General features: G+C 48.9%; 5 protein-coding genes across 5 annotated transcripts; 3 read left to right on the top strand and 2 right to left on the bottom strand.

Moving 5' to 3' along the window:
* Positions 1 to 235: 235 nt before the first annotated feature.
* Positions 236 to 1,621, bottom strand: N7487_009710 (putative MFS monocarboxylate transporter; the record flags this gene model as incomplete). Its single annotated transcript, XM_056877440.1, has 1 exon — positions 236 to 1,621. The coding sequence occupies one exon, from the start codon at positions 1,619 to 1,621 to the stop codon at positions 236 to 238; it is 1,386 nt and encodes a 461-aa protein (XP_056726020.1).
* Positions 1,622 to 2,577: 956 nt separating this feature from the next.
* On the bottom strand, positions 2,578 to 5,539 carry orlA (putative alpha,alpha-trehalose-phosphate synthase subunit Tps2; the record flags this gene model as incomplete). The annotated part of the gene is made up of 3 exons (XM_056877439.1): positions 2,578 to 2,750; positions 2,821 to 5,077; positions 5,132 to 5,539. 3 exons carry the CDS (start codon positions 5,537 to 5,539, stop codon positions 2,584 to 2,586), a joined length of 2,832 nt encoding a protein of 943 aa, XP_056726019.1. The 3' UTR covers positions 2,578 to 2,583.
* Positions 5,540 to 6,433: 894 nt separating this feature from the next.
* Positions 6,434 to 7,945, top strand: N7487_009708 (uncharacterized protein; the record flags this gene model as incomplete). Its single annotated transcript, XM_056877438.1, has 1 exon — positions 6,434 to 7,945. The coding sequence occupies one exon, from the start codon at positions 6,434 to 6,436 to the stop codon at positions 7,943 to 7,945; it is 1,512 nt and encodes a 503-aa protein (XP_056726018.1).
* Positions 7,946 to 8,429: 484 nt separating this feature from the next.
* On the top strand, positions 8,430 to 12,418 carry N7487_009707 (DNA repair protein SMC6; the record flags this gene model as incomplete). Its single annotated transcript, XM_056877437.1, has 13 exons — positions 8,430 to 8,513; positions 8,561 to 9,496; positions 9,543 to 9,770; positions 9,821 to 10,380; positions 10,427 to 10,520; positions 10,571 to 10,673; positions 10,722 to 10,836; positions 10,883 to 11,539; positions 11,589 to 11,691; positions 11,760 to 11,918; positions 11,979 to 12,121; positions 12,170 to 12,218; positions 12,272 to 12,418. 13 exons carry the CDS (start codon positions 8,430 to 8,432, stop codon positions 12,416 to 12,418), a joined length of 3,378 nt encoding a protein of 1,125 aa, XP_056726017.1.
* Positions 12,419 to 13,005: 587 nt separating this feature from the next.
* On the top strand, positions 13,006 to 14,681 carry dhh1 (DExD/H-box ATP-dependent RNA helicase DHH1; the record flags this gene model as incomplete). Its single annotated transcript, XM_056877436.1, has 3 exons — positions 13,006 to 13,046; positions 13,094 to 13,166; positions 13,218 to 14,681. The coding sequence occupies 3 exons, from the start codon at positions 13,006 to 13,008 to the stop codon at positions 14,679 to 14,681; spliced, it is 1,578 nt and encodes a 525-aa protein (XP_056726016.1).
* Between the last annotated feature and the right edge of the window lie 532 nt (positions 14,682 to 15,213).

Genomic DNA, 15,213 nt, shown 5'->3' with positions numbered 1-15,213 from the left:
TGTATAGAAGATAAACCAAATTGAGAAAAGTTCGGAGTTCACCCCCCGTCACCGTCACGAGTCACCGCGAGTCACCGCGCTCGCATTAATCACATGTGGGGTTTTCTCTCGTCAAACCACAACTCGTTGATTTGTTACTTTGTTACCCATGTCGATGATCATGATCATTATATATCTATATTAATATATGAATATATACATATACTCTATACTATCTGGATTTTTTTTTTTTTTTTCAAACTCGAGCCAATCCAGTGCCCACTTTGGTCACTCGAGCTCCAACCAAGGTCAATCCGCCAAGCAAGATCGCAGATCCCATGAACATCTGGGCATACAGGTAGCCGCCATCATCACGAACAACTAGTTCACCAGCAATAGGAGACCCTATAAGGGCTGCCACTGCGACCACACTGAGCACCATACCCATCCGGACACCAATCTTCTTCATATCAGTCGTGAGGGTGCTGAGGGTTGCTGGGAACAAGGATTGAATACCCGCAGCAAAAAGTCCATAAAAGGTGGCAAATGTCCACAGCCCAGACATACCGTTGACTGCTGCCCAGCAGTAGCCAACCAAGGCTGTCGCAAAACTGAACGGGATCAACAGGTTGAGAGGACCGGTGTACCGATCAGCAAGCAGGTTGGGGACCAACCGCCCGACCAACCCAACTCCATTCATGACTAGGAGTAAATCAATGGATCGATCGCTTGAAACACCGATGATGTTACGACTGAAACTGCCAATGTAGAAAAACCCAACATACAGGCCCCAGAAGTTCATGAACATGCCAATCGCAAACAGCAAGTAGGGCAGCTCGGTGAAGGCAGCCCACTCGACAATTGGACCACTCTTGCGTGGAGGAAGACGCTGCTTGAGGAACAGGACACACGGAGTCAGCGTGGCTACCGAGATAAAGCCCAACGTCCGTATGGTCCACCCATACCCGACCTGTGGCAGCATTTTCATGATCACGGCCGGGAAGACTAGACCCCCCGTGGCAGAACCCGACGCAACGATTCCAATTGCGATACCGCGGTTCTTGGCGAAATAAGTCGAGACCAAAGCCAAGGTTGGGCAGAACATGAGCCCACACCCAATTCCTTGGCCAACCCCCTGTGCCAGGAACAGCTGCCAGTACTTGGTGCAGAGCGAGGTCATGAAAATACTGAAGCATTCCAAGATAGCACCGCAGGCCAGAGTAAATGTGAAATAGCCGGCATCGGTGGCCCTACCGGAGAAAGTGCCAATAAAAAACAACAAAAAGATCTGGATACTCCCAACCCACGAGATATCCGAAGGTGGATGTCCTAGTGTCTGGGAATAATATGTTTGGAAGACACCAAAGCTATTGATGTAGCCCCATGTATTGAAGATGACGAAGTGTGCGAGAGCAACCTGAGACCAAGCCTGAAATCCCCCGTCCGGGGGTGGGCCGAGATCTTTGCCAGATTCCCGAGTGCGCACCGCCGATAATGTGCGATTCAAGGCGCTGGTGTTGGTAGGCATGTGGGAAAGGTTGGGTTCATCACCGATAGTTGATTCTTCATCTGAGGAGTGGGGAGTTTGGCTTTGATCTATGTTCTTTTCGTTGACTTGTTCTTGACCATGTTCTTCGGTCATACTTGGTGAGAGATCGGAGACCATATTAAAAGTTGACATGGTATATCTCCTTAAGATGCCTTGTAAATGCAGGACTTATAACAAAATAATTTTTCCAATGAGTCAAAAATCAAAACGGAAATTTTCTTATAACGGGGATCGTTCCGATCGTCTTCTCGCCGATTCGCAGAGATGGCCGCGCCCTTCGGATGGCATACGGGTCCACTTCCGACTGAGCATATCTTTTATGTTCTATGTGCCCATGTATGTGAGGTGGTGAGGTGGTGATATGGTGATGTGGTTTTGTGGTTTATATAGATAGGATCTGATATCTGATTTTATTAGTACAATCTTAGTCTTTTGTAGAGTTGGTATGGGGTGTATATCGGTAAGAAGTGGTATAGTATATCCCCGCTATTTCTCATCTTTCTCTCGCCCTTTTGCTAAATTGAATAGCCTTTGATATCTAATTTATATAGCTATACTATCTACTACCTAGGTATATATCTTACATTGACCCCACACTCACTTGATATGGCGCAATCCCGGGGTCCCCGCAAAACCGGCTGTCTCGGATAGTTTACACATTCTATCTTGTTAGAGAAGGATATAAAACTTCACGAAATTCAATAGCTATCTTTCTAACATGTACATACATGTGAGTCTATACAAAAAAAAAAATATGGCCAAGGACCTGTCTTAGGGGGAGGGGGTAAAAACAGGAGAGCATAAACCCACGCCAAACAAGCTAACACAATGGCAAGAGGTAACGCTCGTATAACCTTTGAACCAGTTCAGAGTCTTTGATATGAGGGCTAATAGTCCTCTAGCAATAGATCAAACCATCTTCAAGACCGTGTGGTGATAATTCCCTCGCGGAGTCGGAATCTGAAACGGATGCCACGGCCAGACTCCCCGGAGCATGGCGTATACGTTGGCTGTGGCGGGTAATTATGGGTTTGTTGGTCCAGAATATGCAAATCTCAGTGATCTTGGTTGGAAGTGCTAAAAAGCATCTGAATTGATCCAATAACATCGGCCGGTTCCAATAAATGCCAGCTGGCATCGGTCTGCTTGGAGCTGGCACCCACCGTAACTGAGTAAACGTGGTCGCGTGGTAGATCAAACTTCTTGAGGGCTCGGAACATATCTAAATTGCATGTCAATCCACTGGTTCAGCACTAGCCAAGATGAGGATTTCGTTTTAAGGGGGGGTTTACCTTCGTCAGTGAAGTCATCACCCAAACATAAAATGAACTCCGGTGCCTTCCCTGGGGCCGTGCCATATTCGTTGACCAATCGAGTAGCGATAAATCCTTTGTTCACAAAGGTTGGTCGAACCTCTAGATTGGCCTTGCCTGCCATGACTTCCACATCCCACCGTTTGGCAACGGTATCCTCCAAGGCCTTTCGACACTCGCGAGCCTGGAACGCACCGTACTCTGGGTCTGCGCGACGATAATGCCAGGTCAATGCTACCCGTTTCCGTTCAATGAATGAACCTTGTGTTCGTTCTGTGTAATGTTGGAAAACATCAACTACTTCCTTCTGCCATCCCATGTTGCTTCTCTCGGCCAAGTTCTCCCAATCTTCAGATCCGGGCTTTCGGATAAAACAACCATGCTCAGCACTCAATCCGAGCTCTGGGATATGGCCCATCCACTCGTCCAGGAAAGCCTGGTCCCGTCCACTAATGATCCATACGGCATTGCGTGGGTCGGCTGATAGGCTCTTCAGAGTACGGAGTACCCGATCTGAAGGAATGGCCGCCTGGGGATCCTTGACAATTGGTGTCAATGTGCCGTCGTAGTCGAACATGAACAGTCGTCGGCGAGCCTTACGATACTGCTTCATTAGTTTTGCGCGATCGAGTGCAGGTGTAGCGACCGATTGGTCAAAGGACGAAAGGTTGGTCAGTAGGCGATTGAGGTACTGCCTGGACCACATAGAAACCGTGTTGGTCACCACGTGCTTGTATAACTTGAGATGTTGCTCCTTCCGCTGGTCGGCTGGCATATTCAATGCTTGATTGATCGCTCCAGCCACCCCAACCATATCCCATGGGTTGATGTGGATGGCACTGGGCAGGGTGCCCGCCGTTCCGGAGAATTCAGAAAGAATCAAAGGGCTGTGGTTGGTCTGCTGACAGACAATATATTCCAGACTCGTTGTGTTCATGCCATCTCGCACCGTCGTAATCAAGCCGACATCAGCAACACGCAACAGAGCGAAATACTCGCGCGGGGATAAGTATTGCGGATAGTACTGGACGGGCGAGAAACTCAAAGAACCAAATCTTCCATTGATGGTCGAAACCAAATTGGATATTTGGCCAGCAATCTTGTTTTCTGGGTCTTCCTTCTCCTCTTCCACGCTAGTGGGACTCGTCACCTGGATGAGCACGACTTTGTCACGCCATTCCGGATAGCGCTCCAGGAAAATTTCGAATGCTTGTAGCTTCTGCGCGACGCCGCGAACACTGTCCAGCCGATCGCGGCCGACGATGATTTTCTTTCCGGCATAGAGCTTGCGAATACCCAACACAGTCTTCTCGATATCTGGGGCCCCAAAGGCAGCCTTTTGAATCGAACGTGCGTCGATGCCAATGGGGAAGACATCTACTGCAACATGGGCCCCATAGGCATCAACCCCGGCAGAGTTCGACTCAAAGCCTAAAACACGCGTGCAGCACGAGGTAAAGTGTCGCGAGTAGGAAAAGGTTTGGAATCCAATCATGTTGGCACCCAGGACTCCCTCCAGAATCTCCTTGCGCTTCGCAAGACACCGGACGAACTCGCTGCTGGGGAAAGGCGAATGTAAGAAGAATCCCACGTAAATGTTCGGGATACGTTGCCGCAGCAGACTGGGGAGGAGGAATAAGTGGTAATCATGAATCCAGACCACGTCTCCTTCTTGATATTCCTGCACGATGCGATCCGCAAACAACTGGTTCAGGCGCACATAGTCGGCCCACCACCGCCGCTCGGATCGGCCATCTGTCGGGCCATGTTGCTTGTAGTGAAGTAGAGGGTATAGCTCACGTTCAGCATAACGACGCCATCTGCCTTGGTCTTTCAACAGAATAGTCTCTTCTGGTTCTTCTGATGCATCCGACAACCACACAGGTAATACCCGGCCATGACGACCCGAGCTCAATTGTTCATCGAGTCGTTCTCGGTCCTGTTGGGAGACACTGATCCCCTCCACCAACGGATGTGCGGGTGCCTTCTTGGTTCCATCCACGGGGACCGGTGCGGCAGCCTTGTTCAATTGTTGGTTAGCAACAAGGTTACTGGGGGTTAGTGGTGCCTTGACTGCAGAATTGGGATGTATTTGCTGCAAAGGTGATTTCACATCCACATCAGGCTCGACCTCTCCGGTCCAGCCTACCAATGTGTGTGACCAAGGGGTCTCATCCGATGCAAGATGTGCGAATGAATCGAACAGCGCTGAAGTACCGGAGCGCGACTTGAGCGTCTGTTATCCAGTCAGTCAATACTATCTTCCAAGTAAAAATAATCATCCACGTACCCAGTCTGACCCCGATCGAAAGTTGAGCTTGTATGGTATGCAGAAAGCGGCGCTGATGAGGCGGCCACTCAAATGAAGTCCCGGGTGTTGTGTGCGTGGATCGGTCTCAGGGGACATGGGAGAGTCTGAAGTCAAGCTGAGGCGGCGCAGCAAATCGACGCCAGATGATGCTGTCCCTGCAGTCTGTACTGGCTGGGGCTTGGTCTCAGACGGGTCGGTGGTTACAGCTTTGGTCCCGGGGAGATTGTCAAAGTATGAAGGGGCCTCGTTCGACATCTTCTCTAGACTAGGTGTCGCATTTGTCGCATCGGTATATGCTTCATTTTTGAGAGCCTTTAATCCAGGCCCAACGAGGACAGGGTTTGGCTGGTCATTGGGTACCTGCGCGGGGCTCTCTGGTTCGGACATGACGGGCAGCCGAGTAGCGCCTATATGACGGGAAGGTCGAGGATGAGATCCGATGTGTTTCAATTAGACTGCTGGAGTTAGGCTACAATTGTCACATGCACCAACATCCAGGGAAACCTTGGACATCAGTGGGTTGGGAATGAGGAGATGATCAAGAGTACATACCTCGGGGAGTTAGGATTGAGTCGATAAGCAAAGTTCAAGGGGGTAAATGGACTATCGCAAGAAAGCCATGGACGATGTAAGGAGGATAATCAAATCAAAAAAACAGATAGACTATAGGTAAGGAAAGGAGGAACAGAAGATGGTAAGGATGGAGGGGCAAGCGGTGAAGTGAGGTTGTCTTATCGAGAGTTATCGAGTAATCGAAGGAAATGGCCTGGAACCGATTAGACCACCTTAAGGTGAGATCTTCCAGGTTCATAGATTCATGCAATATTCATATAGAAACTGTTTTAAGACGAAGATAGAGAGAGAGAGTAGGGAGGGGGAATTTGTGGATATTTCCTCAGTGCTACGTCATGTATGCATTTCTTTTTCTTTCTATATTGCATATCATATATATAGTATTCCGTACGGAGTATATTGGGAGGTGGTAGGCCGTACTTTTATATACTTTGGATCTATATGAAACATTTGATACATTGGAATATACTGAGATAGAGATTATACATAATATATATATTATGGTATATATATATAAAAAACCAATCTTCCTGAAATCCCGCTGTAAATACTCCCTTGTCACATGGCTGTTTCTGCCTGAGGCATACACCCATCGAATAAAGTCGACCGAAAATAATCTTGGGATGCTGCATGCATCCATGGATCCTCGGCATGGTGACATCCACTCCGGTGTTCTATTTTGCTCCCTTTAAATGCCCTAATACTGTTATGCAGCTTTCGAGCCGACCTTTACGCATTCGTTCCTCTCACCTCTTTCGCCCATTCCATAGCTCCGTTGCAGCAGCCAAGACTCCCGTCTTTGCCAACAGCCTCCGAAAAACCCTCGAAGCCCATCGGTCCACCAATCGGTCTCGTTTGATCCGCAAGATTTACCCAATTGATAATCCCGCAGGACTCTGGCGACCTAAGATTCCACCTAAGAGTCGCGCCGACTACCAACCACCCGCGGAACCAGCGCTGCCGAACTCGGAATATTCACCTGATACTCCTGATCCGGTGTCTAAAAGACGCCAGAGAAAGCGCAAAAGTCATGTGGATATATCATCTCACCAATCACTCATTAATCGCCATGGAGATGGTCCGATTCAACCTGCAGGAACAGGTCGTCCGTCACAGAATCCATGGCTGAGAAATCTGGAGCTGCCTCGTGCCAATGCCGAGATCACTCTGGATGCAGAAATTCGAGCATTGGATCGATACCTGGCCCCAAGAGCCCAGGAACAAGATCGTGTAGAGAAGCTCAGGATAGAGGTAGCTTCACTCCTCAAAGCAGTGATCCCGCATGCCCCAAGAGTGATTGGATCCCACTGCACGGGTCTTGTACTGGCGCACTCCGACCTTGACTTCATACTACCATACGAAGACCTTCCTAGATCACTAGAACGTGATCGAAGACCGAGTCCCACGCGGCCTCAGATCCAAGTTGCTCACATCCGCCTCCTGCGTCAAGTCCAAAGAACTCTCCAGCACACCGATACATTCGGCGATCATGTCAAACTATCTGACAAGCGAAACCCCTCGCTATCCGCTCGCCACCGGCCGACTGGACTGTTGCTAGAATTCTATTGTGGCGAGGGTATCCCTGCGATCACGGAGTATCTCCAAGATTATCAGGCCGAATATCCTGCCCTGCGGCCGCTGTACGCAGTAACACGCACATTGCTAGAGGCGCGTGGCCTCTTTGGCTCGCCGCAGGCGAGCATTGGACCTGATGCGCTAGCCATGCTCATCGTGGCATTCCTAAAGATGAACCATGGCCGGTTCCCTGGGCCCAATAACTTGGGCAACCAGTTCCTTGCTCTTCTACAATTTTATGGCACTCAGGTTGACCTCCGGTCTGTCGGGGTCGCCGTGGATCCCCCGGGACTTTTTGGCGCAGACATGTTACCTGTAACCTCCGATGCCGATGAACCTGCCTACCAGCGTGGTCAACGTTCGCTGATCAGTTCCAAGCGGACCGCTGCGGCGAAGCGGAATTTGATTGTTGCGCAACGATTATGTATACAAGACCCTACTCATTACATGAATGATCTAGGCCGGTCGTGTACACGGACTTTCGAGTTGCAGAGTGCATTTGCAGCTGCGCATCAGCAGCTTCGTCACGCATGCGATGAATGGGCAAGTGGTGGGCATATTAAGAGTTCAAGTGTCCTTGCCACTACTCTACAGGCTAATTTTGATGGGCTAGAGATCGTGCGCAATAAACTCGCGTACCTCTAGTTGAAGGAAAGAAAGTGTAATCTGACGGTAGATCGAGCAAAGCTGTTAATCAAATTAATATTCCCCTATCGGTCTCATCAACACATGTAGAATTTGCCTGAGGCAGCAGGTACTCGCATAAGTACTCGGAGTACCTCGTCTATAGTTTTGATGTCGGATTCTCTTTGTGGTCACTGAACAAAGAACCACCTTGATCTCGTTGTTCCCTCGGTTTCTACTCATAAATCCAGGGCAGTTCAATTTCCTCTTGTGAGTTTCTTCTTTTTAAATTTGACAGCAAAACACAAAAATAACGCTGAAGGCTACATTTTTACTCGGTCTCCAGGGTGTGCCCAGTTGATTACTAAGTCTATTTGACGCGGACGCGACGCGACCTCAGGACTATCAGTTCGTGGGGGTGGCCGAAAACCGCGACAATCAGCTAAGACTGACGAGTCTGCTCGCCATGCTAGCTACTGGCTTTGTTTGATAAGTATTTCTTCAAATGCCATCCCGCAAGCGCGTGCAGGTGTCTCCGGACTCCGACGAGGAAAGCGATGGGTCCAGCCAGCCAGCCATGAGTTCCTCGGTACGATTTCAGCAAAATATGAGTTTAAGCAGGACTAACAGTCACAGAGAAAACGACAGCGGATGAATTCAGATAGCTCAACGAATTCGGAATCTCCAACCCCTGCTAGCGCTGTTACCAACGCCGCCGATTCTCTTCTAGCCGTCAACGACGATGCGCTTCTCGACGACGAGGACGAGCTAGAGCTCCGCCAGACTCAGCTCATACAAGAAAAATATTCGCATCTGATCGACGAAGCCAATGTGCCCGCCGAACACGGAATTCTCGAGCGCGTTGAATGCTACAATTTCATGTGCCATGATCACTTCTACGTGGAGTTGGGCCCTTTGATCAACTTCATTGTTGGAAAGAACGGCAGTGGTAAGAGTGCAATCCTGACAGCGATCACCCTTTGTCTAGGTGGCAAAGCCTCGGCGACAAATCGTGGCCAAAGCCTTAAGAATTTCATCAAAGAGGGCAAAGAGAATAGCACAATCATCGTTCGCATCAAGAATCAAGGCGACGGTGCCTATTTATCGGACGATTTTGGAAAAACCATTATTGTCGAGCGTCATTTCTCCCGAAGCGGCACCAGTGGGTTCAAGATCAAGTCAGAGAATGGGCGCATCGTCTCGACTAAAAAGAGCGACCTGGATGCTATCACCGACTACTTTTCTTTGCAGATCGAAAACCCTATGAACGTACTCTCTCAAGATATGGCCCGTCAATTCTTGAGTACATCAAGCCCAGCTGAGAAGTACAAATTCTTTGTCAAAGGCGTCCAGTTGGAACAGCTTGATAACGACTACCGGCTGGTGGAGGAATCCCTTGACTCAATTGAAGAAAAGCTCAGAACATCGTCCCAAGACGTACAAGTCCTCCAAAACCGAAAGGAATTGGCCAAGAAAAAGCTCGACATTTCTGACCAACACGATTCTCTGAGAAGACGGATCAGAAATATCCGAGGCCAAATGGCTTGGGCTCAAGTTGAAGAGCAAGAAAGAGTCAGTCCCACCCCACCACCTTTTTACTGATCGACTGACAAGACAGATGGAAATCTCACTTACCGAACAAATCTCCGAGGCAGATCGGAAAATCGCTGAAGCCGAGTCTCGCCTCACTCGGTTTGATGCTGCCTTTGATGGAGTCGCTGCGGAGGAAACAGCCGCAGGTGAACATTCCTGGAGAGCTGCCGTTGCAGTGAATGAGGCCCAAGATGAAAGGGACAAAATACAAGAAAAATTGGACGCTGAGATGGCCGGCCGGCATGATCTACAAGTACGTCCTTCCAGTCAGCATAAAACCCCCTCCCTGACTGTTTTTTCTAGGCACAACAACGCCAGATTAGGGACTATCTCAAAGCGGCCCAGTCGAGAATCCAGGAAACCCAGCAAAAAGTCGACGATGAGAATCAGCGTCTCGCTGATGTGAGTGATGGCGGCTACGCTCGAAAACAAGAAGAATGTGAACAAGCCGCCAATGACGCTTCTGCTGCCCAAAGGGAATACGAGGAGCATCGGCAAGGTGCTGCCCGCTTACGCGGAGATGTCGAAAACGCTGAGAGAACTTTGACCGAAGCAAAAGGTCCTCTCGTGCAAAAGAAAAATGAGATCAGTCAAGCGGAGCAACAACTTGGAAATCTCACTAGAGAAGGGGGGTCGAGGCAGTCCGGTTTTCACTTTAAAATGCCTGCGCTGCTCAAAGCGATTGAGCAGGAAAAATCCTGGGAGTCGGCCCCTGTCGGCCCCATTGGCTACCATGTCACTTTGCTTGAACCAAAGTGGTCGTCCATTTTGGAAAGAGTGTTTGGTGGTACACTGACCAGTTTCATTGTTTCGTCCAAAAATGACATGAAACTTCTTTTCGATATCATGCGACGAGTTCAGTGGTGAGTTTGACCAGAGGTTCATATTAAACCGAAGCTAACCTAACAGCAACTGTCCAATCTTCATCGGCTCTGGTGGCCATTTGGATACCTCGGCACACGAACCAGACTCCCAATACAAAACCGTGTTACGAACGCTTCAGGTACCGACCCTCGCCCCTTTCATGGGTTATGGGATGTGCTGACCTTTCAGATCGATAACGAATTGGTGCGGCGGCAGCTGATCATCAACCATGGGATTGAACAAATGCTGTTGATTGAGGACGTCAAGGAAGCATCTGCTGTACTATTCGACGGTACACGACCAAGGAACGTTAAGCGTTGTTACTCTATTGATCCAAAAGATCGACGTCGAGGACTCCATCTTTCCTACAGCCGAGCTGGAGAACCGAGTCAGGCTCCCGTTATGGGATGGACCGATGGCCCGCGCATGAAATCCGATGTGGCCTTGCAAATCAAGTACGCCCCCTTCCTTTGATCCTGTGACACTGGCTAATAGCTCTAGCGCACAACGTGACATTATCGCCGACCTCAAACGCCAACAAAAAGACATCGAACAGTCATTGGTAACTGCCAGTTCACGCGTCGAGGCCTGCAAACAGGCACTGGACCGACACGGAAGAACTGAGAAAGATCTGCAAATTCAAATGCAAAGAATGGAAGATCATGCCGAGGGACTCAGAGACGCCCTGGACAAAGAAAACGCCGAGGATGGACGCATTGACGCCCTTCAGGCAGCATTGAAAGAAGCTGAAGATGATAAGAGGCTCAATGAGGGATCATACCAAGATAGTGAGGCAGCCATGAAAGCCATGTGGCAGACTCTCAAGGAAATTCGGCGGGAACTCTCCGCCAAAGACGCTGAACTTGGGACCCTCCGAGAAAAACTACAAGTTGCTGAAAGCGAGCAAAATCTTGTGAAAACGAAACAAGCCAAAATCCTTGACGAGAAGAACGAAGCCGTGAGACTTATTGACGAAGATAAACAGACCAAGGCTGCAATCGAGGCGAGAAAAGAGGTGGTAAAAGCACGGGTTATTGAATACAATGAAAAGGCCAACTTGGTTTCTTCTCGAGTTCCCGTGGATGAAGGAGAAACACCCGGCAGCCTCGACAAAAAGCTTGATAAACTAAGCCGTGATCTGAATCGTTACAACTTGGAGTATGTCTCTTACAGCTTATTGTTTGCCACAAAACTGACTTGTCAATAGGTTGGGAAGTTCTCGAGAGGAAATTGCTGCTGAGGCAACCAGGACTGCAGCAACCTATGATCGAGCCTTGCAACAACTTGAAGAGTTTTCAGCCTTGAGTCAGGTAATTACCCTTTGTGTTATTTCTTTTGCTTTCTTTGGTCTCTTTGGCCCGGTCTAACATTTGTTTAGGCTCTGAAAGATACCCTCCAGAACCGTAAGAAGAGATGGGAGATCTTCAGATCCCACATCTCGTCTCGGGCCAAAGCCCAGTTCACCTATCTTTTGAGTGAGAGAAGTTTCCGTGGTCGGCTTTTGGCGGACCATACCAACAAACTTCTGGATCTACAAGTAAGCCTGTTCACAAAGGCATTGGGGGAGAGGGCCTGATGAATGCTAACTACTGCCTAGGTTGAACCTGATATTACCAAAGATGATAGCACTGGGAGAGGTGCAAAGACACTGTCCGGTGGAGAAAAATCGTTCTCGCAAGTTTGTCTGTTGTTGTCTCTCTGGGAAGCCATGGGATCACCAATCCGTTGTCTTGATGAATTGTAAGTTTTCTTTACATTTTGATTTGTTGCCATGCTGACCTTACCAAGTGATGTGTACATGGATCATATCAACCGAAAGATGGCGATTGACATGCTTGTAAGTGCCACTTCTCCTTCCTAAGGACGACCACTGACTGACAACTGTTCTAGATGGTTGCCGCTAGACGATCTATTGGGCGACAGTTCATTCTGATCACACCTGGTAGCAAGACTGATATCACCATCTCTGCCGATGTCAGGGTGAAGGAGTTGGCAGAGCCAGAGCGTGGCCAAACGACCCTAACCTTCCGGCGCTGAAATCACCAATTGTCCGTTAAATTTTATTTGTAGCGAAATACCCTTGAAGATATGCCATGTTTGAAAATTTTCTCCTTTTAAGACTCTCCGTACCAAGTACAAAGTACATCCATATGCAGTTATATGTAACTACTAGTAAATAGTAGTGAAGTGACACGTGACCATACCCAGTGTGGAACGTTTAGCTTCACTCTTTACCTCAAACCTCTTCGCTCCCCGCCATCATAATCTCAACCTCTCCTACCTCATCTTTTCTCTTTTGCTCCCTCTCTCTTGTCAACAAATCTGGTTTCTACCATTCTTTATCCTGTGAACTCTCCCAGCTTTGGTATCAGAGATATTTCTTGGTTCCACACAGAAGCTTCATTTCATTGAATCATTGAATACCCGATCTCCCCCGTCCCCTACAACCTAACTTTATTGGTTTTGACGAACATCCTCCTCTCCTCACATTTCCATCTCAAACCTCTTCTGAAATATTCCTCTTCCAATTTCCGCGCACATCCTTTCACACACACCCACCCTTGATCGCAAACAAAATCGGTCACCTCACTTGCTCCCCAACTCCTCAGCACCTTATCGTCACAATGGCCGACGCGCTTGCTGCACAACTCGGCAATACTAAACTGTAAGTCAATCAGGTTCGGGGGCCTGGAATAAATCTGACTTGACCAGGGAAGCAACCTCAGAGCAAAGACTGCAGGACACATTGAATCTCCCCCCCAAAGATGCTCGCCCACAAACTGAGGTGAGTATTTCTTTGGTACCAGTCAATCTCCAAAATACTGACTCTGAATAGGATGTCACTGCTACGAAAGGCCTCGAGTTTGAGGACTTCTACATCAAACGTGAACTCATGATGGGCATTTTTGAGGCTGGATTTGAAAAGCCCTCCCCTATCCAAGAAGAGACGATACCAGTTGCCCTCACAGGCAGAGACATCTTGGCCCGAGCTAAGAACGGCACTGGAAAGACCGCCGCCTTTGTTATTCCCACCCTCGAGCGCATCAACCCCAAAAGTACAAAGACCCAGGCCTTGATCTTGGTCCCCACACGAGAGCTCGCCCTCCAGACATCACAGGTCTGCAAGACCCTAGGAAAACACCTCGGTATCAATGTCATGGTTACCACCGGTGGAACTGGTTTGATGGATGACATTATCCGGTTGAATGACCCTGTCCATATTCTTGTGGGAACCCCCGGACGAGTACTGGATTTGGCCAGCAAAGGTGTCGCTGACCTGAGCGAATGCCCGACATTTGTTATGGATGAAGCGGACAAGTTGTTGTCTCCCGAGTTCACTCCTGTCATTGAGCAACTTATGTCCTTCCACCCCAAGGATCGCCAGGTCATGCTCTTCAGTGCCACTTTCCCTTTGATTGTCAAGTCATTCAAGGATAAGCACATGCGCAACCCTTACGAGATCAACCTTATGGATGAACTTACCCTACGCGGTATCACCCAGTACTATGCTTTCGTCGAGGAGAAACAAAAGGTTCATTGCTTGAACACTCTCTTCTCTAAACTTCAGATCAATCAGTCGATCATTTTCTGCAACTCTACCAACCGGGTTGAGCTTCTTGCCAAAAAGATCACTGAGCTCGGCTATTCGTGCTTTTACTCTCATGCTCGCATGCTTCAGCAGCACCGTAACCGAGTCTTCCATGACTTCCGCAATGGCGTATGCCGCAACTTGGTTTGCTCTGACCTATTGACTCGCGGTATCGATATTCAAGCAGTCAATGTTGTGATCAACTTTGATTTCCCGAAGAATGCGGAGACCTATCTTCACCGTATCGGTCGTTCGGGTCGTTTCGGACACTTGGGTCTCGCCATTAACCTCATCAACTGGGAAGATCGGTTCAATCTGTACAAGATTGAGCAAGAACTAGGCACTGAAATCCAGCCCATCCCTCAGAATATTGACAAGAAGCTTTATGTCTATGATTCCCCCGAGAACATCCCTCGGCCCATCTCCAACCCTCCACCTCAGACTGGAGCTGGATCCGTGAACATGAACGGAGACCGTCAACCTCGTCGGAACAACCACAATGGCCAACCGCATAGCCAACAACACGGTCAACAACAGGGCCAACAGCAGGGCCAACAGCATGGTGGACAACCCGGTCAATACTACAATAATCGGGGACGCGGTTCTTACCGTGGTCGTGGACAAGGTCAACGTCGTGGGCCACAAAATGACGCCAACCGGATCACCTTTGGTCAACCAAATCCGGGTCAACCTCAGGCGCCCATCTCTTAGGCCCAAACACGCCCGAACAACCCTTTTTTAATCGCTGCGCTTTGGTTTCCTGGATTCTCTTATTCTATTCCGCTCTATCTTCGAGATCTTGCCGGGCTGTCCTGGCATATCTGGTCATAATGATACGGGAGTGCAATGTATCATATGTCTTTTCCGTCCCGGTCCCTTGTCCTATGAGTTGGATCCTTGACGAAAATGCATTTCCGGCGCCTACGCTTTACGTTTTTCCGAGGCTGTGGTCTGTGTTTCGGGGATTTCCAAGGCAAATGGCGTTCCACAGGACAAGCGTCTCATGCGATTCTTTTTTTTTTACCCAGGGGGGCTCCCTCTTTTTATTTTCCCTACGCAACGAGTGATGATCTCACCAACTTTTGGTTGGCAGCCTGGAGTCTTCCCACCAACCATGCTTAACCCCATTCCCGTCTACACTCAGTTTGTGTGATTACCGTTAGAGACACGGTGAACACCACTCTCTCGCCCTCAAAAAAAAAAACCCACAAAAAAAGAAGAAAAAAATGGAGGAGCACTAGTT

The sequence above is a fragment of the Penicillium crustosum genome, assembly GCF_028827405.1.
Source record: "Penicillium crustosum strain IBT 35664 chromosome Unknown utg000004l_segment0_segment0, whole genome shotgun sequence".
Classification (NCBI taxonomy): domain Eukaryota; kingdom Fungi; phylum Ascomycota; class Eurotiomycetes; order Eurotiales; family Aspergillaceae; genus Penicillium; species Penicillium crustosum.
The sequence above is the reverse complement of the archived record's forward strand: the minus strand, read 5'-3'. Positions and strand labels throughout refer to the sequence as shown.